At 37.2% G+C, this 25,730-nt stretch overlaps 1 protein-coding gene across 11 annotated transcripts in view; it reads left to right on the forward strand.

The window, feature by feature from the left end:
* The window catches only part of COBL (cordon-bleu WH2 repeat protein), a 183,842-nt gene that overhangs the window by 105,678 nt on the left and 52,434 nt on the right, over nucleotides 1-25,730 (forward strand). For 10 of the 11 annotated variants that reach the window (XM_063399241.1, XM_063399258.1, XM_063399183.1 and 7 more), the window contains 2 exons: nucleotides 3,693-3,887; nucleotides 25,452-25,590. In XM_063399241.1, the coding sequence (XP_063255311.1) occupies nucleotides 3,693-3,887; nucleotides 25,452-25,590 (334 nt within the window). The remainder of the gene's footprint in view (nucleotides 1-3,692; nucleotides 3,888-25,451; nucleotides 25,591-25,730) is intronic. The other variant, XM_063399250.1, reaches the window with a different exon arrangement.

Raw genomic sequence — 25,730 nt, forward strand, 5'->3', positions numbered from 1 at the left:
GGAAAAAAATAGGAAGTTCCTTGGATTTCAGAAGTTTAACAAGAGGGAAAAAACTAGCTGGCAAGTTTAACATCAAATGATGTCGACACGCGATGGCACCATAGGTTGGTACAGCAGTTGTTTCTTGCCTCCATCCAATATCTGCTGGAATTGAAATGGGCTCTAATCTGTGGCTGTGCTTCAGGACATATTCCAAACCTGTGCTCAGCCAGTGTCTAACCTGACTGCTGACCTATGCTGCTCTATCTGGTTTTGTATTGGGTTTGCTTTAATTCAGGGGGAAAAAAACAACCCCAAACCAGACTGTTTCTTTTTCTTGCTAGTTTGCATTCATTAACTGCTGTTTGAACTGGTAGCAAAGTGCTTGAACACTAGTGGCTTAACAAAGACTGTGATTTTGCAAGTTGAGAAACACTTTCAAAAGCTCTTTATATAATTAGTTTCCATGATATTTTTTTTATTAGATGATTTTTCTTCTTTTTTCCTTTTATTTCTTTTCCTTATGAAACACATGGATTCTATGAACTGACTTGGATTCTCAGCAGAGTATTCCTGCTAACCTGTTTGTCAAATGAAACAGAGGATAAGGGCCGACTTTTTTTAGCCAGCAACATTGGCTTCAATTCCCAACCTTGGCTTTCCTCACTTACACTGCTGTAATTTGAGTAATTCAATTGGTTCTTTGATAACAAAATTAGAAAAACAAGAAATGAGAGATGGTTGGAGTATTTGGCACATAGATATCGTGTCCCTGCAATTTTGCTTGATTAATGTTGTATGCTCTTAATAGTTGCCTTGCTAAACTGCCTGAAAAACAAGCCTCCAAAATCCCGTGATTTGGAAAGAAATTGCATTGCATCTAACCCAACATAAAATATAAAAGCTGGGTTAGGTGTTGTCTCTCTGTATTAGTTTTACAACAAAAGACGAGTCATGCCAAAATCACTTGTGTCAGTGGTTTGTGTCCAGGGTTGGTTTTTTTTCTCTCTTAAAGCTAATGAAAATGACTACACACGTGGGAGAATTCGAAGGTCTGCCTCCAGTTAGGCAAAGCTCTGCTTGCCGCAAGAGAGGGCTTTCAAAACTAGTTCAAAACTGTCCTCATTCCGTTCCTCTGAAGCTGTGGCGAGTTTTTGTTTTAGGGCAAGTGTATTTACATGAGCATTCTTGAAATGCTCAGTAAGGGAATAATGGGCTTGATATAAACGTTGGACTTGGAAAAGAAAACATAGATGAATGTGCAAGGTTAGGGGGGGGTTTTTATCATTCAACTATTTTTTAGTAAAAACTATAATGCCACGGAAGTATTATCTTTTTCCCCATTATCTTCTGTTAGGAAATCCAAGCTTAAAAACAGAACAAACCAGCTTTAAACTGTTTAGTTGTTCACTGCTGTGTTCCTTCCCAATGACCTGTAGCTTGGAAAAGTATTCTGATAGCTCTTCAGCCACAAGATCTTGAGATAAAGTTGAATATTCATTTTAAACTGGTTATGGCTTATCATGTTACCAGTGCTCTGTATTTGTAGTGCTAGGAGGGAGGTCTTCGGGCTTTTTTATTATTTTCATACATCTCTGTCTAAAATTTCTCCACTCTTTTATCTAGAAGGCTAAAGAATTAATAGAGTCAAAACATACCTGCAGAATCCACTTTGAAATTGTTTTGTTCAGTTGTTTTGTAAATGTGTGAAAAGAAGAAACTACTTTGTATTTCACTCTGTGAACCCATCATTTCTGTAGGAGTAAACAAGCCTTATTTGATAGGACCTTGTACAGTATGCACTTATAATGGCTTAAAACTTTTAGCTTACAGATGAGATCATTATTTGTTTTCACTGCCCAGGATACAGGGCCAAGACAAAACTACTTCTCTATAAGATTATACCTAAGCTTTTAAACAACGCCTCTACTTCAAACTTTTTTCTTCATTTCCTGGATGGGTAAAGATGCTATTGATGGCACTCAATTCAGAGAAATTCGTGATGAAAAAGATGCGGCAAACGCTGCTTTCAGTCAGAGAAGACTGGTATCATGCTTCACTCATGCTAAATACATTATTTCAAGATTAAGCGTGCTGTGCAGTGCACAACATAAAAGTTAACAAAAGCGTTTAGGTCAGTAATCGGTATCACATGCACAGTAAATGCAGGACAAAGGCACAAATCTGTTGGCATCTCAGTTGCTTTCACAGGAATCTACAGAACATGGAACTTTACCAGGCAGTAGAGGAGTCTGTATTAAATATATTTTCACATTGCTCTATTTCGCATCCCTTTATGCTTTATCAGTGCTTCCTCAATGGTCCTAAAACTAAATGAATTGTGTTTTCAAGCATGCTGCCTGTGTTTTTAATTTTTACCTAAGTACATTTGGCACTTATGGAAAGAATTCTTTTTTTTTTTCTTTTTTTTTCTTTTTTTTTAAGTAATGGCACTTGGAGTGGCCTTTAAGTTTCCTGCCAGTATGTATTCTGTGGTTTTGGACAAAATTCCACCAGAGAGCTTTATGTCCTCAATGGGAGAGTTTTGCAATTGTGGTAGCATGTTCTGTTGTGATAAGAGCAGAATTATCAACCATGCTCATCAGCCTATGTTTCCAGAAGAGCTATTCAGCTCCAGGTCATGGTGAAGTGGTATCGGTGGTGATTCCACAGAAGATATTTCTGGGAAGAAGTTACAGTCAAATAACTTAATTAAGAAGTAAAATCTTCAGTTTAATATGGAAGGTTCTCTTAATTAAAAAAAACGGAGAAGGTGACTCCAGTTTTGAGGGGAAAGTTTTGGCAAGATTTTTATTAGCATAAAAAAAGAAATATTAGAGTAAAAAAAGAAGTATTAAATTTAAGAGTAAAAACTGAAGTTAAAATTAAATCCTCATTCTAATCTTTCATATTTGTAGATTTGCTACTACGTGACTACATAAGTTTCTCTTTGTATATTAATATAAAAATGTGTTAAGATTCTGAAATCCATTAAACTTTTCCTATTGATTTTATTAAGTTTTCAATGAGAATGAAAGTAATTTTTAAGTAAGGAATTAGTAAAATAGTTTTCTGTTTCTCCTTTAATATGGGCATGTTAGAATCCAGAGTGGTGCCTGTCAGCAGGACTTCTTTTCACCAAGGTTGTTTTCAGCATGTTTTAAGTGATTAAGCTTGATTGTGCATGTAAATTGGAAACAGTTTATAGGTAGCAGAATTTCTCTTATGTAAATCTGTGGAGAAGCTCAGGTAAATCAGGCAGATTGATAAGAAAATAGACAAGCCTGAGACACTGACAACATTTTATTAATACAGTGTTCTCATATAAGAGTAAATCTTGCTTCAGAAATGTGTAACCCTTGTAATTTAAATGCAACCGCAATTGCATTTGGATAACCGTAATTATATGTCTTGATGTGAACTTTATATTTTAAATAGCAAGCAGCAGCAGTGTTCCCATCAATACTACTGTTAAACCGCAGTAGGTGCTTATCGTGCCTCCTGTCTTATTAATACTGCCTGTGAGCTTTGTTCCAGTTGACCTTTGGAAGTTTCCAAAAGTTAGAGTTTGCAATTCAGCAGGTTTGGCAGAGGAACATCCATGATTATTCATATCATTGTTTAAACGGTAACCAGATGTGTCTTGTTTTTCTTCTTTCTTTCCCATTGTTTTTAAAGAGTGATGTTAATCCAAGATGTTAATCCATTTACAGGGTTTTTCCACAGCACCAAATTCTCCCTCGGTGAATTCTCGTTCCAGTAGCCTGGGTTCATCACTGTCCCTTGGTAATATCTCTGGAATGACAGCAAACCCAGAAGTGAAAAAGCGCAGAGCACCTCCTCCACCAGTAGCGACACCCGTATTGCCGAACGCGGAGGTGCGGGGACAAGAGAGGACGGCAGCACAGGTAACAGTGACACCACTGAAGGGGCTCCTTTGGTTGGGCTGGGCACCAGCCATGCATTCAGCAGTCCTAGAGCCATTCACAGGTATTTTAGTTAGTCGTTAGCTACAGCTGACCAAAACTCCATCTTACAAGATAAAATTACCAAAGTTTTTTTGTACACATTCACTGAGCTCCGTTGAGACTGCCCCAAGCTTTCTGCCCTGTCAAGAATCATTCTAAATCAAAAAAGTTTTGTGAAGCAATATGCTAAGAGAAGGAGGGTAAAGAAAAAGTAAGGCACAAAAGCTGGAAGTTGCATAAGGTATCCTTACTGACCAGGGCAGTCCTGGAAAACGGGTAGAAGTTCTAATGGGAGACAAAAAACTTCAACGCACTGTTTTGTCCAAATACTTGTCAGGCTATCACCTGTATCCCTGTTTCCAGTGCTACCATGGGATACCAGAATATCTGCTCTGTTTTCTGAGTTGTGCCATGTAACCTTTTAAAGCAGTGCTCTGGTTTTGCTTTTATAAAAGGTCACTGTTCCGCAGTATGTTATTGGGAACTAAACAGAAATGGGGGGAAACCTTTCAGAGGACCTAAGCCTTTGAAAAGAATAGAGCTAAGGGAAGAGGAAATTTCTCTTCCTTTTATAATGAATCTCAGGTGTGTGTAACTAAACCTGCACAAGCACATGAAGTCTTCTAGTTCCACCAGCAACTAATAGTATTATGGTCTAAATGTAAACTGTAGGAATCAGCTTGTAAAATTATATATGGATGCCAAAGAAGAGTGCAGGGAACCAATATCACCAAAGCTTGTGTAATGTGGACTGACTCTTACCTGCTTAGGGCTTGTCACCTCTACAGCAGACTGATCTTTGGAAAGCAAACTGTCCTAGTGCAAAATGGAGTCAGAGAGGGATCCTTGAGTTCACTACAGAGGAAGAGGAGGAGGAGCCTGGTGCTCAGTCTCACTCCCTGTTACTCTCTTATTTATCTGTATTAAGACATATGTTAAATGCCTTCTCAAGTGAAGCATTCTGTAAGAAAAGTTGTTGCACTCTTGGTAAAGGATTGCAGATTTTTATTTTCCCATTTTTAGGTTATCTAAGTGTGATTGCTGGAACATAGTAGTGTTTCATCTTTCAAAATCGGAATAGATGCCTTTGAAATAGCACTCATTTATAGACACAGCTGAAGAGAAATAACAGCATTTTTCTAGCAACATTTGTGCACTTTTTCCCTTAAAATTTCCTTTTGAAATTCCTATGTAAATATTTTTATGAGGTTTCTTGTGTCCCCCAAAGCTAATGTGTGTAAGGTAAACAGATCTTATTGTACAACAATACTATGGCATTATAACTCCTAAGTCTATACAAGTATGGTAATCACAGACTACATTATTCTGTCATTCTCTTTGGCTGATCTCCCTACAGTATGGCATTGAGATTCTAAATTATGATGTACAATAACACTGCAAATCTAAACTCTCCTTAAACATACTAACATTTCTATTTTCAGCATTGTTGCAAATAGGTTAAAATGCTGGTTTTCTGAAGCCATTGGTAGAAAAGTCAGTATTTCATTTTTTGCAAGTAGTATGCAGTACTGTATTAACTTCGAATTCTCTTAGTCTGAAGGAAAATTTATGTTGAAGAAGGGAAGCAGATGAAGGATTTTCTGTAACAAAGTTCATTTTGGCAAAAGAAATGTCCTATGTAGCTAACAAAGTGAATAAAGATGACAGTAGAGGTGCTAGAGTATATTTGGCTTTATTTGTTGAGTAAAGAACATCTTTCTGGAAATTATGGCATAGGTCAAAATGTTAGAAAGTTGTGATATGTTTCTGAACCTCCCAGGCTGAATGTTGTTCAAAGGCTGACATGTACTTTTAACAGAAATGGAGTAGAATTGAAGTAAACCACAAGCTCCATGAAGAAATCAAAAACTGAGGGAAGAAATTAATTATTCAGTATTATGGGGCAAAATAGCAACAGAGATATTGTTTGTAAGAAAACTCAAATAATTCCATTTTATCTACGTGCAGACAAGCCACTTTGCTGTGAAAATAGAGTAAAAAATCTCATGGTGTAAGTTTATTTCTTTAGTTTATGGGAAAGAATTAGCACTGATTTTTTTTTCAAGGAAGGACGTCAATTCCTTATTAATGGACTTCCTTCCATAAAAAGATAAGATGTTTGTTTAGAAAGCTTTATTTATGTGCAACTGTTACTAACAGGAAGATCCTGCAAAAGGGGAACATGTTTATTTCCAGTGAAGCTAGCACACTAATAGAAAATGAAAAGTTGGTATTCTGAACTTTCAGAAGATTTTTTCTTTTCTAGATGTCTAGTTCCATAAAGTTGTGTAGGAAATGAAGTACTGTTGCTGTTAGGAACACCTGTAATTTTCCAACCCGGTCAGCCTGTTATTTTTAACCTATTGTTATGTTCCAGGCATAGATGATTCTTTAGGGTGATATATATATCTCATCTCCCTGCCTAGTGGTCCCAAACAGAAATTTCCATGTGTATGAAGACTGGGGTGGTTTAGTTTATGCTGTACATTTAGATTTTCTCCACTCACTTTTCTGCATGAGTTACTTACTGCAATATAATTTTACAGTCTTACAGCTTTTGTTCAATAGGGCTTAGGATAATTTATCTCCATGTGGATAAGGCCCCTGCAGTAACTTTATTTCCTTTTTCAGTGCAACAACTTCGGTTTTCCATGTCTATTTAAAGGTAGCATTCCCTTCGTAACTGCTTTAAATCTACCCTAGAAAATACTCATATCTGTTCAGAGTGTGCTGAACACGCACTAAGTAGTTTGCAAAGGAATGCAGAGTCAAAGAAAGGAGTCTACAGATTTCTTCTCTGGAAACTTCACCCCTCTTTGTCTTAAACATCTTCCATATGATGCTATTTAGAATAGCAAGAGATGTCATTTGAATAAATAATCTTCAAAAGGTATGGGTATATAACAATTCCAGAACAAAATCCAGGAGATATGATGCTTACAAAGCAAGGAGGTTCTCTCCTTTCTTAAGCTGCAACACAGAGTCCACACAATCCAAACAGTAGAGCAGAGCAATGTAGTAGAACACCCTGTGCAGTCTCTGTTGTCTGTCACAGCACTACAGAAGATGTGTTAGCAGAATTTCTGCCCCCCCAACCCCCAAAAAAGCATGCACCATATTGACAAAATATAGGAGAAGACCTGTATGAGTATGACATTGTAGACAGAGTACACAGAGAAAAAAACATACGTGAAATCTGACAGAATTACAGGCATGTCCTTAGAGGCTTATTCAGTGCTCTCTCCCTAAAAGAAATGTGTAAAAGAAGTGTGCTTTTCTTGGAAAAATACCTTTTTGGAAGAACCTGAAAGAATTGTGAAATTGAGTTGAGTCTCTAGGAAGTCAAGAGTATTGTGCACTGGCGTATTAGTTTATGGGAACAATATTTTGTTGTTTTTTAACACATATGGGGAAATACAGAAACTGGAGTGAGGGATGTGATAGTTAGCCTTGGGCTTTTCTTCAAGAGTTTTGTCTATAAAATGCAATGGTTTCTTCAGAAGAAGATCATGGGGTTTTTTGGAGACAGCATAGAGTTAGATGGGACTCTTCAGTGCCTTCATGAGTATAAAAGCTCTGGTATCAACTTCAAATGTCAGAAATGCAACTTGTAGACTGTGATAAAGGAGCTGTGTGTTATTTCAGCTGCTACCATTTCCAGAACAGATGCACTATAAACGTAACAGGAGGCATCAGGGATTTTTTTACTAGCCAGTCAAATTCCTGTACTAATAGAACAATAGAATGATACTCTACCATTTGTGTCACAGATTTTAATTTTAGTTGCTATATGGCAAGGTACTGGGTTTAAATTAAAAATGTATTAATGTTTGTAGTGCTGGTGAAGAACTGGACTCACACTTTTAGAAGGTTGTGTTATAAACCAACACAACTTCTAGGTTTATTTACGTGTTTTTGTAGTCTCCTGTATGTTGCTATAGACAAACGAATGTATATAGCATACTGTGGGGTTTTGCCCTGTTTCTTACATTCCTCTTCTCCATTTAGATCTCAAAACTGGCTTGCTGAGGACAGTTGTTGATTCTGAATTTTGGTCAAGACCATACTTTAGAGCAGAGTACTTGCACCCAGTGTTTGATCAAGGCTGGTATTTTCTTGCCAGTTATAACTTATGCATTGAAGAGTCTTACTCTCCTGAACAAAAAAGCAGGAGAGCCAAAAGAGAACCACAGGCTTACCCTCATTTCTGGCAGTTTTCTTTCCCATGGTCCATAGTTAAAATAAACCTATTCTATGCCTAAATGAGAAGTTTGGCTTTAAGAGGTTTATTATAATGGGAACAAGAGTAAAAGAGATTTTCGTATCTTTCCTGAGGAAAATAAGATACACTAAAAATTTTCCCAATGTTTTGCTTATGTAGAAGATATTTTCAGTAATTGCTATGTTTTTTGGATCTTAGTTGATGAACTCTTATACTGATCACCACACAGGGTGGTCTTTCCCCTTTCCCATTTCCCCTTTTCCCTTTTTTTTCCCTTTTCCCTTTTCCCTTATCTCTTTCCTTATCTCCCTTTCCTGTTGGACATAGCAGCCTCCTGCAAATTATGCTGCCAGTGCACTTTGCACTTGAAAGAGTGGCAATTCTGCTGGCAGTCATTGATAGGAATGCTGCAGAGCTGGCAGGACCGTGGGTTAGGCATCCTGTCCATTTAGTAGCATTTTCAGGCTTTTAGTAGAGTTGCCTTTCTCGCATCAGAATTCATGTCACAGTACTATTTACTGTTGTTTTATATGTAAACCAATATAAATAGAATACACAAGGGATTGAAACCTTAGGTCCTCCCTGTTTGGTTGAGCATATTAGCAAGAAGGAAAAATACTCCAGTGAAATGTCCTCTCTGGACGCCATTGAATTTGTACCCATCTATAGGTCACCCTGAAACACTTGAAATGACAGTGCAAATGAGCACACCCTATAGCGAAAACATACCTGGAATTCATTCTGCCAGAAAGAACTACAGAATAATCTTATGAAGCAAAAATAAAGGAGAGGCGGTAAAGGAAATGTATGACTAATGTTGAAATCATAATTGACGTACTAATTTTTTTCAAATTGGTATTAAACTGTAGACTCATCCAAATTTTTAGAATCAGTCCCTGAATTTTCAGTTTTTAAATTTCTCGTGTATATGTGTATGCTACAGGTATGGATTTGGAAGCTACTTGGAACTGTGACTCATAATCTTCCTTAAAAGTAAGATGTATTTTAAAGCAGTGGCAAAGATTTTTAGAAATGGTTAGCTCAGCTGTCCATAATTAGGAAGCTGATTTTGGAACTTGATGTTTTCTGAACTTTTAAGATGTCAGAAGCTACGTCTGGTTGCTCAGCAACTCAGTATCTGGCCACTGTGATTTTAATATCATATTATTTTTCAGTGTGCCACCTTCTGTCACCAAAGGAGTTTAAATTGAGGTTGTTAATACAAAAATCTGAGCAAAGCAAACATTTCTTCCACTACTGTCCCCCTGGCACTGCAGGGTTTTTTGCACAGTTATCTTTCATGCATGTTTGCACAAAGTGGTAACCACTCATCCACCTTACTTCTTTATAATCCAATGCCACGGATTTGTAGTTAGCTGGCTGCAAGGCTAATCTTGATTGATATGAAATCACACTGTTACTGTTGTTTTCCTCAGGTTTTCAAAATGATATATTTCCCTGTGGCTGCAAATTAGGCCTTAAAGCCATGAACACACATCCTGTGGAACAGTGTAGAGTAAGTTCTTGCCATGTACATCTGTGTCAGTATGGATGCCACCAGTAGAGCTCTCTGTCTGTGTGCCTTGTGAGTCTTGAATCTGCTTTGTCCCTGGGTATTTCTATGATGTTGGCAGGCACTGCAGTTGTGGAAAGTTGAAGGGCAGAAGAATCACAGCAGAATGAGAACAGCTACCACAGCTTCTTACAGAACTGAGATTTATTGTAGCTAGCTAAACCCCACTTAATTAACATCACCTCTAGAAGCACAGTACTCATACCAGCTTCTTTTCTTCTTCTTTTGTGCATCTGTTGTAATTTATTGTTGTCTAAATTTCACTCTGATCTGAGTCCTGTGTCCCAAGAGGAAAAGGTTCAAGTAAGCTGAGATTTACCTGGTTGGTAGGTCCTGTTTTTGGAGAAAGAATTGCAGTCATACTTGAAGGAGGGGCTTGTTTTCTGTCCTGCAGCAGGATACGTTTATGCTATAGGTATGTTCTTCCCTTCTACCTTGTACTTTATTTTACTGCTTCTGTATAGAGTGCAAGGTAATGGGCAGTTCATGGGGGACATGTGACAGATGTATTCCATTTTAATAAGAAGTCCAGAATCCAACAAAAGGGTGGATGGCTTCAGATTACTTATCTCCCTTTCATAGGTTACACCTAAGCCAGAAATGTCTATAGAAGTCAACAAGATATGAATGCATGCTTTTTTTATCATCTTTTAGAGAGGAAGGGAGGTTTCTCTTGACTGAAAGGTCTTCTGGGTGAGGTCTTCTCAACCTTTTTCTTATGACACATTTCCTTTCTCTCTTAAGTGTTCTGTGAATGTATTTTCATTTGGCTTTGTGGTTTGTTTTTGGGTTTTTTTCTGTGGAGCATCCAGAAGCCTCCTTTGAGATAACAGAAACATTTTTTCACATTCTGAGGAAGGATGCAATGAATCAGATTTTGCTGTAGGAAAAAGCTGTTTTTCAAAATGTGTCTTTTATTTCTACAACCTACTGTATCTTCTAGGTCACTTCTCACGTTTTTATCCCTGAGGATATGAAAGCAGGATTTATTTAGAAGGAGGAGGGAGAACACTTGACTGACTTTTAAATTTGTTTAAAATGTTGATTGAAAGTTGATTAATGACTGGGTTTATATGTCTTTTCAATTGTTCTGTTTTAGATTTTCTTTTTGTGCACAAAGGCCCTGAAATATGAATACTGCATGTTATTTTTAGAAGTGTCTTTGCCTTTGTTCATTAACTGAGGATGTCATGAGTGTTAGCTGTGATCTTCTCCAATCTTTCTGGCAGACTTGTTAGAATTCTCAGGCAATATGTGATATCTCCCAACAGCGTTTTTTTGATCAGGGCAGGCATATTGAATCTTTATTAAAGATGCTCTTTCTCTGGAACACTGTTCAAATGCCTGAGTTACGTAAGCCTTAAAGAAGGAAGGTGGTTTTTGTATTAGAGTTTGCATATTGGGTACTGGAGTGCACATTTTACTGCTGTATGATGCTAAATTAAGAGGCTAAGGACTTCTTAGACAATTGGCATGGGGCAGTATTTTGATAAGGTCAAAGAGTAGCTGTATGAGCTCTCTCTGTTGATACAGATAAATAATTATTGCTAAACCAATTAAGAATGGGGAATATATTTGTTTTGTTTCTGTGTTTCACATCAAATTAATGTAGCAACCGCTTGTTTTGGATGGACCAGGCTGTAAATACTGCATGGTAATTGCAAAAATTTTCCATTAGCGTTTTAGGGGTTTTTTGGGGGTTTTTTGGTACTTTTTTGTACTTTTCTTCCAGTCATTCTGCCTGACATTTTAGTTAGAAACTAATTTATTTCATTTATGCATTTCTATAGATGTTGAGAGTTTATGGGTATGATGGGGTCTTTTTTCCTCTGTTCATAGAACCATATAGAAATAATTTATTTTGTCTTGCTCTTTGGCCTATTATTCTGGGATGGTAAAACAAATAAACTTCGCTTTACATTTTTCACAGGTTAAGGTTGCTGGCACAGGCAGGTAATAACCATTAAACTTGTCCAATAACAGAGATAAGGAGTGCACTTCAGTTCTTTGTCTAAGGAGTATGCTGTAGCTCCTTTGTCTGAGCAGCAGCTGTGCCAAGTATTCTCAAGATGATGTGCCAGAGACTGCACTGCTATCTGAAATAGGAAAGACTGTATAAAATAACTGGCTCTGTAGTAAGTATCTTTCTTCTATGTGGAGCAAAGAAATAGAGAAAAAAAATACTGAATAATACTGCTGAATGCTGCCAATGCCACATTCTAGGTTTCCATGAAGAAATTCAGGGAAAATAGGTGGAAGATACACTTGCTGTTTGGAATGTGTAAGAGAAACTAAAAAAAACCCGGGCCTCCTTAGGTGGTTTATATACTGGAAAAATTACTAGAAATACAATAGAGAATTTAACCAGTTGGTGTCTTTGTAAAGATAGAGAATAGGGTAAATGTAGCTTTAGTAAAAAAGAAACCCTGCTTTACAGTGTAAAGTGTAACTCCCTTGCAGTGCTCTTGAGGCTTTGAGCAAACAGATGGGTGTGATCTGGTTGATACAGTCTGTCTGGGTTTCCACAAAGCTTCCAAGTTCCCTCATCAAGAATTTCAGGAGGAAACCAAGTCTCAGTTCCATAATAAATACCTGCTCATCTAGTGGTGAAATGTTGCGGCAGCCTTGGAGTATTTGACCATCCATGTTGATCATATTAGGAAGTGACCTGAAAAAGAAACAGTAAAGTGAGAAATTTTGTTGTACCTGCTTGAGTTATCTGCATAGCAAGGACCAAGGCTGAGTGTTAAGAGCAACAACTGAAAAATCTGACGAGACTGAGTGCTGGGAGCACTTGCAGATGAAAGTAGTTAAATTCAGTGTGGGAAAGGGTGAAGTGGTATACATGAGAAAAGGCCACTCTGAATTTTCCCTAAGACCTTGTAAGATACTGATCGCTCAGCTGGCAGTAACTGATTAGGAAGATCTTAGAAGCAGAAGAAATATTTATTTGAAAAAAGTAATCTCAAAGTTCAATAGCAATAAAAAAGCAGATCAGATTGGAAACATTTTAGGAGAGGAAAAATGGGTAAAAGATTGTTTTATTACACCACTACATCGTGAGCTTCTTTATGCCATCTTAAATACTATAACAGTGTTCCCCTTGTTTCAGAAGGATAGTACAGAATAGGGTGAGACTCATGGAAGTACATTAAGGGTGATCAAAGCTGTGGAGTAGTTTAGTACAGGGTCAATGATTCAACTTAAGTAAATCATGATTGTTAATCTTGAAACAGTAGCTGAAGACTATGGATAAGGATTTGATGTTTCAGCGAGCCATTACAGGAGCATTTGGAGCTAATAGGAAGCAGGAAAACTCCCAAAATCAAAGCAGGTGGGTCTTCATGGAATTGGTCACCAAGATTGTTATGGACACTAAAAGTTTATATGGGCTTAAGAGGAGACTGAACAAATGCTGCACGCATGACAAATCCATTATGAATTTTGAAAGATAAATCACACTATAAAGTCCCTAAAATGAAGATGGTTGGTGGCTACAAAAGTATTTGGGAGAAGGTAGTATTGAACATACCTTTTCTCTTCTTCTACTGTCCTGTGGGTACCTGCCACGGTCTTATAAAGAAGCCTGAGCAGAACCTTTGATGTAACACATTTAGCTATTTTTGGAGAATACTGAAGAGAGCCGTACCCAAATAATTGTCTCATATGATCTGATATCACTCCAGAAAAGTCACTGGCAGTATTCACAATTACTTCACTAGGTCTTCTTATCATGGTAATTTGATGACTAGAAAAACAGAAACAGCTGCCTCTGATTGCTATTCCCAGTGATCAGTCTCTTTGTTTTGTGCTCCTAAGTGCAAAACTGCATTTGCAGAATGAAGCTGGAAGTTTTGCCAGTAAATCATAGGACCAATGAGAATTTTGCACCATGAACCCTAAAGCAACTTGCCTGATATGCATTTTATGACTTGATAGTGTAACTGCAGTATCAAAGAGCCCCACAGGACTCTGAGGGTCATATTTGCAGGCCCCTTGGGCTGCATCTCCAAATACTGAGATGTACTTATACAGCTCATATTACAAGTTGCTGGGAGCTATATGGGTGATGAGTCCAGTGGACTCTACAGGACATGTGCCTTTCACTGACAAAATAAAAAGCAGCATGAAAGATGTGATCCCCTTGCATTTCAAATCAGTATCAGATCCAGTGCATGCCAGATACATTCTCTAGGTTGCAGGTCCTCTGAGGAAGGAACTGTTGAGACACTTTTGTCTTATGCAGTGACTGGGCTATTGTTTTACTTAGAAATGGATGATATTTCTACCTTTCAGGGAATAGAAAGTCAATCACTTTGGGTGTTCCCTCCATCTATCCCCTTTTGCTTGGAGGATCAGGCAGTATATTTTTTAAGAGTGTATAAAGCTCGAGCTTTTCTTAATGCCTTTCACTTAATGGCTGTGTTAAAAAAGCCATGTACAAACTGTTCTACAAACTGTTGCCCTTCACAGACAAAAAATCTGATGACACACATTAAATTTTATAGAAAAAATAGTCTCTGTAACTAATCATAAACCTGAAAATTTCACATATTTCATATTTCCACTGGAGCTGAACGTGGCTAGAGCTATCCTATTGTAGATACCATTATTAATGTGTACTAATTAGTAGAAACAAGAGTAAATAGTAAAAGAAATTTGTGGTCTTTAAAGTGCCCTGTACCATGGTAAATTACTAAGAAATTAAAACTAAACAATTAATTTCCACTTTTAAGGTGTTCTGTTCATTTTTTAAAGAGCTTTAAACATGACATTCAGTTATCTGAATGAGAAATATCCAGACTTGTTCATGTCTTACAAAACAATAATCAGATGGCAAACATGAAGCCAGCTGACAGCACATCAGATAATGTTTGCTGTGCAGTTTGGATGTTTAATTTAGCTAACAGCTGCACTTTGGTTTGGATGAATGATGCAGGCACAAATTAAAAGAAAAGAGTAAAGTGCAATGATGGCTGAAGGCTTATCTTGCTGTCATGTAAAGCATGAAATTTAGGAAGGCTGAAAAATGCTGCTAGAGAAAGGGAGTAATTTGTACTTCTTTTTATGATAGAAACAGCTCCAAAAATTAATTCTAGTGTATGCACACTTAAACACATTAGTTCTTTTAAAGTAGTTATTAAAAACTACAGCTTAAATGATACAAGCAGTGTAGTGACTTCTCAACATCAGTTAACGGTATGTTGTATTTTAATACTGTATTACAGAATTTTCTTTGCTGTACCTCTGAAGAAATTCTGTTGTTTCAGGCCAAATTGCTACCCATCCTCTTTATTGTTCCTAATGCTCAACTTCATGTTGCTGCACATTTATTTACTAACAGCATGTGTCTCATTAAAAAAAAAAAGTGGCAGAAAACATTTTAGTAAGTTTTGGCAACTCTTTTTTTAGGCAGCCAACTTATTTTCCAGCTGATTTTTTGTCCCTCCTTTTCTTTCAATTTTTTTTCCCTTTAATTTTAACTAGAGTAAGGTGTCACAGTGTGATGAACTATTTAAAAGAAGTCCAAGCTTTCACAGTCAAGAAGCCATTAACTACAGTTAGTTATATTTTTTTCCTGAAGCTTGGCCAGTAGGAATTAGGATGTTAATTCAGAATTACAGTAGAGGTTTTTGAGTTAGCAAGAAGGTACAGCCTCTCAAAAGTGCAGTTGGAGACAAGACTCATTTTGCAACACCCCTTTGAGAATATCTTTACTCAGATAATGTTCACAGTCAATAGGTTTTTCACCAGAAAAATCGAGAATTTTGAGGTCTGCTTTAAAATCACCTCTTTTTACATTGTAAAAGGAATCCACTGTGTGGCTTTTTTGCAGTTTTAGAAATAGGTTTTTTGTAACTTTGTTGGGAAAGAGACGCAATGTCAGTTCAGTGGTGATTTAAATTGTTGCCTCTTTAACTGAAGGCTGGACTTTGTGAAATGCTGAGTGCTTCCCAATTTGACTTGGATAGGCTGTTACTTTAGGGGGGTTGGAAAATGTCATTACAAAATTTTGTAAGGTTCCTCCATGGTCTACTTTCCTCTTGTTTTTTGAAAAGTAGTCCAGGCCTTGCACTCTAACCTGTGTAGAGGTATAAACCTCTGGGTTGACATCAAAGTTGGAGTGACCCAGTGGTGGTTAATATATATGCAAGAACACAAGCAAGGTGAGCTTACAGTGTCTTTATATTACAATTTAACATACATAACATAATAATCATGCAAAAATACAAGATTTGTTCGGCAGGAGGACTTTGATTTTTTTTTTTCAAGAAAACATATGTCTTGAGAGTTGAATCCTTGAATCATGTGCAAGAAGAATTCTTGGAATAGTCTTTTTGCCAGCATCAATAGCGTTCTTGATCTTTTGCAATAATCCAGTTGCTTCTGGCTGTGAGTTCGTGGTTCACCTGCCAACTGTTTCTGAACAGACTATACTACCTGCCTTGGGAATGATACCACAACTTACCATCTGGTGAGATCATGATAGCATCACTTGACCTCCACATGTGGTCCCTGTCAAGCACTTCATTGAAAACTGGCAAGACATTAGGGCCGGAACATACTGTTCTATGCAGCCCTGAATTTTGGCAGGGTTGCAATGCTCAGTAAGTAAACTTCATCTGGCTTGCAAGTCTCAGACAAATAGAACAGGCTGATGTCATCATCAGCTTTAACTCTCATTAAAGAAGAAAGTATGTGTCAAGTAATTATGAGGCTTTGTTGGGCACAGTATTGAGGGGAAGTTAATAGACAAAGATCATTTTGAGCAGCGAGACTTCTGAAGAGCTGACATTCAATGAGCAATGAAAAATGACCCCAGCACTATGCTTAATTTAGAAACTGGGTTTGCATCACTTTCAGACTTTGCTTCTTACTCCACCTTACATAGATCCTAAATTAAAAAGGTTAAAAAATTACAGAATAGAAAAATTAACAAAGTAAATGTGTGCTGTGTCAATCTGGTTTAATTTTATGGTTTAATAGCATAGCCGTTGTTTAGCCAAATAAGTAAATAAGGGAAAACATCACGGGTATATTAAAAAAAAAATGTTCTCTGCTACTTCAAGCTATTTTTCACAGAGTCGTGGAGTTCTTAGGGATGGAAGAGACATCTGGAGATCATCAAGTCCAACCCCCCTCCCAACCCTAGAGCAGGTAACACAGGAACACGTCCAGAGGGGTTCTGTCCCAGACAGGGAAACTCCACAACCTCCCTGGACAATCTGTTCCAGTGCTCTGCCACTCTCAAGGTAAAGAAGTTCTTGCTCATGTGGAGGTGCAACTTTGTGTGTTTCAGTTTATGGCTATTGCTCCTCATCCTGTCACAAGGCACCAAAGTAAAGAATCTGGCCATCCTCTTTAAAGTTGCCATAGGTCACTTGGAGAAATAGGCACCTCATTTTGTTTGCAGTATGTCTGTCTTAATGAGAATATTATTTCTCACCTCCTGAGACCCAGTAGGCAACCCCTGAGTCGTGCTCAGCTCTGTGCTGCTGAGACTTCCTGATGCAGCTAGCAAGCGGTGTGCCATGATGGGTTCCTCAAACAAGTCTTCATAGCAGAATCTGTTTGTGATTTTGGATAAAAAATTTTACAATTTTGGGGGTAGCTTGATGTAGAGCCATGCTATGCTACAGTCCTAGTAAAATATCTAATTGATACTGTGGTACCACTTTGCTATTCTCCCCTCTCCGTGCTTTTAGATTGTGGAAATACAGGGGCTTTTGGCTGGCATTCATAAGTGCTGGAAAGAAGTAGACTTAAATGGGAATTTGAAGGGGGCATTGGGAAGGCATGGCACAAATGAGGTGATCATCAAGGGTCCCTTCAAACCCAAACCATTCTATGGACCCATCAATCAGAGAAGAATCAGGAACTATCTCTTGGCTTACTGCCTAAACCGTGGTTCCCAGCAACTCTACATACCTGTGGAAGGAGAAGACTGGTTGAAGGGGGGTAGAACACTGGAGATAATCAGATATGTTTTTCTCTAAATTGAGAAGACTGTCCAGGTGATTTCCTAGGACTTAGTGCTAAGCACTAGAAATTTAACTTGGCTATCTCCACAGAAGAAAAGTCTAAGTCTAGATGAAAACCTAAAAGCTCCAGGGAAGTATGTCACTTATTGGAAGTAGGAAGAATTCTGTTCTTCTTGCTCCTTGTCATATGTTTGTGTGAATTCCCTTCCATGTTCTAGCCCTAACAGATTTTAGGATACAGCACATCCTTTTGGCAAAAAACTGGAAAAATATGCAAGACAACTTTTGCAAATCTTCATGATATCTCTGAGATTTTTAAGGACAGACAAGCAGATCAGCTAATCATCCAGCCTATAATCCAGGATGTGAGACTGAGAAAGAAAAGATAATATATGAAATTCTTAGCCTAGTGCCTTTCCAAAAGGCATTCACTTAAGATGATGACATTGATCATATCAAATTCATTGACAAAGTTTTCAGAAGAAATATGAACTGCACTGCTACTATGCATCTTACATCATTACTAATGTTCATTTTTTCTGTTAATTGTATAGTTCTGACTAAAAAAATGTGCACAAATATGAGATTAAAATCTGGAGGTTGATTTTGCCTTTTTTGTTTAACTTCTCTAGAGGAGAAATGAATATTGGTAGCAAATCAGTTTGGGATGGTTTTAAAATGTGATTTTTAAGTGTTTGAGGGAGGTTTGTTGGTTTCTCCCCCCCCGAATGCAGACATAAATGAGGAGAATTACATTGTATTCTGAGAAACGGAGGAAGTTCAATTCTTTGCCAAAGCAAACATCCGCAGACTTGTGTAGTCTACATGTTTCAATGCATGTGAAAATATTTGGTGTTGTAGAGTGATTTCCTTGAGTGGAAATAATACTGCATCTAGAAAAGAGATTTTGCAAAGAAGGAAATCACAGCTATCTTAGTAATTTAACATCTCAGATTTGTTTATGGATAGTTTCCTGCCTGACACATTTAACTGAACAAGTTAAAGGGTTTAAAGATTAGAATGACATTAATTTTTAACTGTCCTTGCCTGTGACATTTCACAAAGGGTGTGTTCTATAAAAACAGATGGAAAAATGAGCTTGCCCCTTCACCTTGTACTGGCTTTCTTGTGTTAACTGATTTAGCTTTCTGTCACCCATCAGCCAATTATTCAAAGACATACTCGCCTTTTGTCATCTTCATTTTGTGAATAAAATAGCACAAGAACATAGCAATTTCTGTTAAATCCAGTAATACTAAGCTTTTATCTGTTACTGAGACCAAGGGGCTTTTTGCAGTCAGAGCCTGATTTTTGATAATCAACATTAAATTCTGTTATAAAATTCTGTTTAACACCAAAGTTATATAATTAAAAAACTCTGAAATTAGGCATTATGTGATTAAAATGTTAATGGTAGGGGTATTTTCAAAAGGCAGATGCAGTTTGCAGTCTAGCTCTAAGACAGATTTCCCGCAGTGCCTGAGCCGTTCCAGCAGCAAAGCAGCTTGGAAGCTGAGGCAGGGAGCAGAGCTGATGGTACAGGATCAGAGCTGGGGTGCAGCCATCAGGTGAGGCAGACACCTGCACACAGGGAAGCATGGTACAGAGCTTCAAAGTCGGGAGGAAGCACCCTAATAGAGAGTGGTGTTGTCAGGACTGAAACATAGTTACGCTGTTGCAAGAGTTGCTTGCTATTATTGTGGACTTAAACCCAAGTTGGCAGTAGTTTGGGAGAATCCCATCTAAATCTGTTCCCCGGGAGAGTGGTGTGTCCAGAGTTACACAAGCTGTCATGACTGGTTGGTCCAAATATCAGTCCTGCTGTCCCAGCATACTAATTAAGCCTTTTATTATTCATTTTATTGCTAGGCTTGTGAGATGCAACACATCAACATGTACAGAAGTAAAATGACCAATGCAGAGAAACTGTTTGCTGATTTCTAAGGTGTAGTTAGTTCTATGCATTTTACCAAAATGACAAGTTTTCCAAATAATACCTTCTTTAAAAAGTGTTTCAGTGTGCTAGATTTTTTATTATCTCTGTGTCTGTTGTTTTGGTAATATGTTGTTGTATTGCATGGTATCCTAGTAAGTATTTTAAATAACCCACACAAGTGCATTCTGCAACATAAGGACACACTTCTGGCAGACATCAGGCTGCTGTCTTTGAATGCAGTTTCTAATACACTTTTGTTTTAGCGCCTTTGTGTACTTATGGATTAAGCATTCATCTTTTAATCAAATGAATCAGGATACTACCCCATAAGGAAAGAAGGTAGAGAAATTCACTGCTAAATATACAATTTTCTTCAGTGTAGCTTACTGTGGTCAGCCTCATGAGTTGCTCATACACCCAATTTTGAGAGCTCACTGAATTTTCCTTTGTCATTATATGCCAGTGGAAACACTAATGATGTATGACCTGTTCAAGGTATATAAGGCACATGAGTAAATGTTGTATAAGACACATTAATGTTCAGTTGGGACTTCTTGTGGTTTCTGGTGCTAGGCATGTTGAAGCATCTGTTGCTCTGTGAAAATGCAGAATCAGCTGGGCAGAATAGCTTTTATATCATCAAGTTTAGTGGACAGATTTATGTCTCCATTCCACAGCTGAAAGATTTATCTGTCTGATTTTCCTAGAACGACTCCTCTTGGATCAAAATATTTTCTTCTCAACTGCTTTAAGTTATGTCATAGGAATATGTCTTTAAATCTAAACTCATAAATCTTACTTACATACAAATCTACCACTTGTCTTTCATTGAATATTGTAAGGGATTAGTGCAGTTATAGTTGTATCAAGAGTTTAAAGCTGATTAATGAAATGTGTCTTTTTTCTTTTAGAACTTCTTGTAAAATGATTCTTAATTATTTCAAGATTTCTTAAAAATTTTTGCAAGGGGAAGCTTTGAGATAGTCCCACACACTGTTTGGGATGATGCTATTGTTTGTTCAGTTACAGGTTAGCTCTGGGGTTTTTTTCCTTTGGATTGCATTTAAACATTGTTGAAATTCAATAGACATTCTGACCCCACACGATATCATCACCAGCAGGTGTATCAGAATCTGGCTTGTTTAAATCAGAGTGTGTGTCTAGTCAGTGTGGGATGATGGAACCACTTTGTAATGAGGGTATGCTGATGATTGAATCCATGTGTCCTTTCTCCAATCCTTTTTCTTTACTTCTAAAAATATTTTACATAGTCATTCACTCTTTCCATGAGTAAGACAATTTGTATACAAATTAGCCAATTTTTCTGTAAAACAATACAAGGTCCTGGCATGTAACATTGCATAAAAAGGAGAAAGAAGCAAGAGAGTATAAGGACTTTCTTCACACAGTTTATATCATGCTATACAATTTTTCATTTGCATATGCTCAACAATCATCTGACATCCCTTAAACGCAATCCTTATTCCAAACACGATTCTGTTGCTGATATATCTGTATCATCTGTAGCTATGTTGTTTGAGCAGGAGGAAAATTGCTTTAAGGAGAATTTTGCTAAATATCGAGACTGGAAAATTCTTAAGTTTTCAAGATTTTTCCTTTTCTATGGCAAAATGATAGGAGTGATAGTAAAAGGGAAAAATCTGTTGCCATAAGACAAATGTTTCTTGCAATGTTTATAAAAATACTGGAAAGACTGGTTTCCATTTTGAAACACAAACTATGCAAATTAGTGGTACAGTTTCTGGCTTACAGAAGGAGGCTCAGTTTTGGGAGCCATTAACCTGCAATGAATTTGAGCCTAGTTGGGTCTGTGGATAAAAGAAAGTCGGCATTTACCAGATGACTTAGTACTTTTATAAATAAACATTTCTGTTAGAAAGTTTAAAAGGGAAGAGCTGAGAAATAAAAAAACAGTCTCTGGCTTGTAAATAGAGGACAGGCAAGGCACTCACACTGGAAATCTATCTGAGAACCTCCTTGTCTTTGAATTCTTGATGAATTTTCACTAGTGATGACTTCTGTTTCCTTGGGCCTCCTTTAATATTTTTCATTACTTTATATTCATTGCAACCTGACCCAAAGAAAATACTGGATTTTTACACATAAGGAAACTTAGACTCACTTTACACATGAACTCTTACAGTGTCCACAGATCGTTTGCAAGTAGGGTGACTGTGAAATGCTACTGATTGAAAATTTCAAGCATTGGCCTTGTAGGATTCTTTTCCACACAATTTTGACAACTAACCTCATCATGATGTTGTTGTTGTGCTCTAAATATATTCTCAAATCTTACCTAGAACCCTAAAATTTTGGTAAGTATGTTGAGCTTTCACAGTAGGAAAAGACAATTCAGCACATTGCTCAGATATTTTGTCTGCAATACTGGAAGCATTTTTCAAAGAGCATGTGAGCCCTGAATGTGGTGGAATTTTTATTATTAGGAGTAGTAGTATTGTACATGGTCTTATCAGTAGTGGAAGAGAAATTACACTATTTTTCAGGTTTGGGTCCTTTTGACTTCTTTTATTCATTTCTAGTTCAGTTCATGGTATTAATTATAGTCATACTTAGTGACCATTGTTTCAAATTATGAATTTGTTGTAACAAGAGCTGATCTAGTAATTTCTTGTTGATAAATATAGGTGAAGCACAAGTGCTGAGACTAGGAAATACTCTATTAGACTCAGAGAGGGCTCCTGTAACAAAGTTTCAATGGGAAATTACTCCAAATAATGTTGGAAATGCTTGATTTCTTTATAAAAGAAGCAGCCAGCCATAACAAATTATTTTCAAGTTCTATTGGTTTTGTATATACAATTTGAAGAAAGAAACAGAATGTTCTTTGTGCTTTTTCCATTTATGTTTAGCCTAATAGGTTTACCGAAATTGGGATTAAAGAAAAGATACTTTTAACAATTTTTATGACCCATTCTTGAACTAGACACTTCTTATATACATTGTAGCATGACTGGCTTTAAACAAGATTTTCATTTTCTTTATGGTGTTTGTGAGGAATACTGCACTTAGCTGACAGTATAATAAAAGCATTTTTGTGTGTGTATTTCACTCAACTTTCATTATTGCAGTCGTGCAATAGCTATTTCCTAGCTTATTCTTTAACTGTAGCAGAGTGATAGATACATCTATCTAAAGTTCCTCAAAAGATTCGACTAAGTAAGAATACATGAAGCTGAAAAGGATAAGCTGACTTCTGAAAAGGAGCTTTTCTTCATAGGAAAGCAGCTATGTGTCTTTTTGGGATTTGACTATACCAAGCTAACATCCCTCATCATCTCTCTCATCTGGTAGTAGGAGAAGGAGGATTAGTGATCTGTTGTTTTAAATGGGAAGACACAGTTCCTTACTTTCTGCCTTGATTCTCAAGATTTTCTAGCTTTATCTTTTAAATCACCAGTTCAACCATTTTTTGCCCTAAAATAAAATGACCTTTCTGTCTAGGGAGGGAGGAGTGAAGGTGGAAGCTGCAAAATGCCATTAAAGAACTGCAAAAGTCAAGGTTGTACTTGTGAAGTGTTGGGAAAGTTCAAATTGTGCCTGTCTGCCAGATGATTCAAGTTCTCCATAGCTGCTGAATTTTGCAATCTTTGTAGTAATCAAAGTCTCCACTTTTTTTTTTTTTTTTTTTTTTTTTTTTTTTTTTTTTTTTTTTTTTTGGTAAGGTAGTAGCCTGAAGAATCAAGATACAGTATGAGGTGCCTATATGTTGTTAGTTATTTAAAATGCAAGGCAGAAGAATGTTTTAGGTTTTTTTTTCAAAGTGTGTATTTGCCAATTTCTTCAGTGAAGAAGAATGCAGCATTAGGTGGCTGTCCTTGGTGTAATTCCCCTCGAAACCAAGGCCTGATGAGACTGTTTCACGGAATGGAATCTCCCATGTTCAATACCGGGCATTCTGTTTCAACTTCAGTTAGTTGTGGTTAGCTCCTAATCACTACAGGCAGTTTCTTTGTCAGGGCAATTGTGTCCCATCTTAATATGGAGCAACACTATAACATTGGGCAAAAGTTTCTCAGTGGAACACTAAAATTTTGCTGTATCCATTTTGAGCATTTGGTGTAGTGCTCTTTTCTGCATATAAGTCCAATGTTTTTTAAATTCTGTGAAGTTTGGTGACCAAAATTTAAGTCCACAAAATCACTAGTTACTCCTAACATTATTGCCCTTTTACCACGCTTAACTTGTCTAGATTGGCCTCCCTGGCTTTAGTCATGCACTGTATCTGGTGGGAGTTTTATATAAAATGCTGACATAATCCATGATAGTAGGAATTAGGACCAGGACACCTTTCTTTCTCACTCTTGTTAGGTGTGAAGCTGCAGCTCGTCCTGGCTGCTGTGCTCTGTGTCCAATGTAGTTATTACCAAGTTGCTCCCATGCAGGATGCAAGTTCACCACAGGACAGAGAGTGTCCAATTGTCATGTGGCATGGTGGTTAAAACATAATCTTCAAAGATGGGAACTAAAGGGGGTTTTTTTGAAATGTAAGACCCTCCAGAGTGCTTTTAAAAAGGAAGACTAAGAGAAGGAAACTCTTTTCATATCCTAATCTTTGTAAAATTAATTTATTCTCAGGTTTTTTTTTTACTCAACATAGGAAAGGAAGCCTGTAAATGAGTGCCTTTCCTCTGAACTGTGGTGGTAGATTTAAGCAGTGTGAATCTACTATTTTTTAATGAAATGTCTCACAGCAATTGTATTTTAAGAGTCCATTAAACCTCTGGATTAACGAAAATATGATGAAAATTATTGTTGTTATTTTTATTTTTGTTAGTTAGGCCTTTGAAATAGTAGAAAACTACCTGCGGTTCTTTATATTAGATACAGAAGTATTGGGACAGACAGAGCAGTTAAATCAAAAAAGTGAAGACTTATTTTGAGGAATGCCAGGAGCATGTTATATGTGGGCAGCCACCATTACTCTGCCTCAGCAAAGCTTGGTACTGACTAGTGTTGTCGGTACCTTTCAAATATAAAAATTCCATAGATTTTCCTACATGATTTTATTATTTTTTTTTTACAGAAAAAGGAAGTAGAGCTAAGTTCCAACAAGCTGCAAAAAATATTATGCAACCCAGTGAAACCCAAGTCATTTGTAATAACATTTTTCGTATTTTTTAAGCAGTATAAACAGTAATGAAGTCTTGGCATATCAACCAGCTTGTTGCAATTATTGGAAGCCAAGGTGTTACAGATCTTCAAAAGCATGTCTGTGAAGTCCAGTAGGCATGAATAGAGTACAGTGTGATCTCATATCATTATGCAAAAAAACAGTCAATTCCAATTCTTCTCTCAGAAGTCCTTAGACAAGAGTTGGAGAGGAAAATAAAAGAAATGAGAAAGAGTTTATTCACTATACATGCCAATTGGAGTATTTAACCATCATTAAAGGTTTGAAGAAACCAATGGAAAAAGACGATCATGTCATGGCTCAAGCGTAACAACACACATAGTGTCATGCCCTGCTTTGCTGAGTGTTGGGCTCTCTAGTTCACTTTTTCCAGAACCATCAAATGCCTACCAGACTGATATTTCTACTCTGACACTCACCTGCAGTTCTTGTCTCTTTCCTTTTCTAAGTGTAATATTACTGTAATTCTTTAATCTCTGTTGTCACTATGAATGCTCATTATAAATATACTGTGCTGAGAAATTTAGTCATATGGCAAACACTTTTTATTTGGTTATTGAAAATTTGCAACATCAACAAAATACGTCCTTCGGTGTTCTTATTTTTCAACTTTGTTAGATATCACAAGGAGCATCCCTGAATGATTTAAGGAAAAAGAAGAGGCGTGCCCCTCTTCCACCAACTGCATCTGCTCCACCCACTCCCGCCATGCCAAACAGGACAGAAGACAGGGAAGACAAGAGGAAGAGCACAATGGGTGAGAGGCGCTCTTTTCTCCTGAATAACCCTATTCATGTGCTTTCAATGCTCACCATTTGAAGTTGCCTTAATTCTGTTATGCTGTGAGTTTGGAAACTTTCATAACTTGGGGTAAAAAACTTCATTTCTCTGCAGAAT

The sequence above is a fragment of the Prinia subflava genome, chromosome 1, assembly GCF_021018805.1.
Source record: "Prinia subflava isolate CZ2003 ecotype Zambia chromosome 1, Cam_Psub_1.2, whole genome shotgun sequence".
NCBI lineage: Eukaryota > Metazoa > Chordata > Aves > Passeriformes > Cisticolidae > Prinia > Prinia subflava.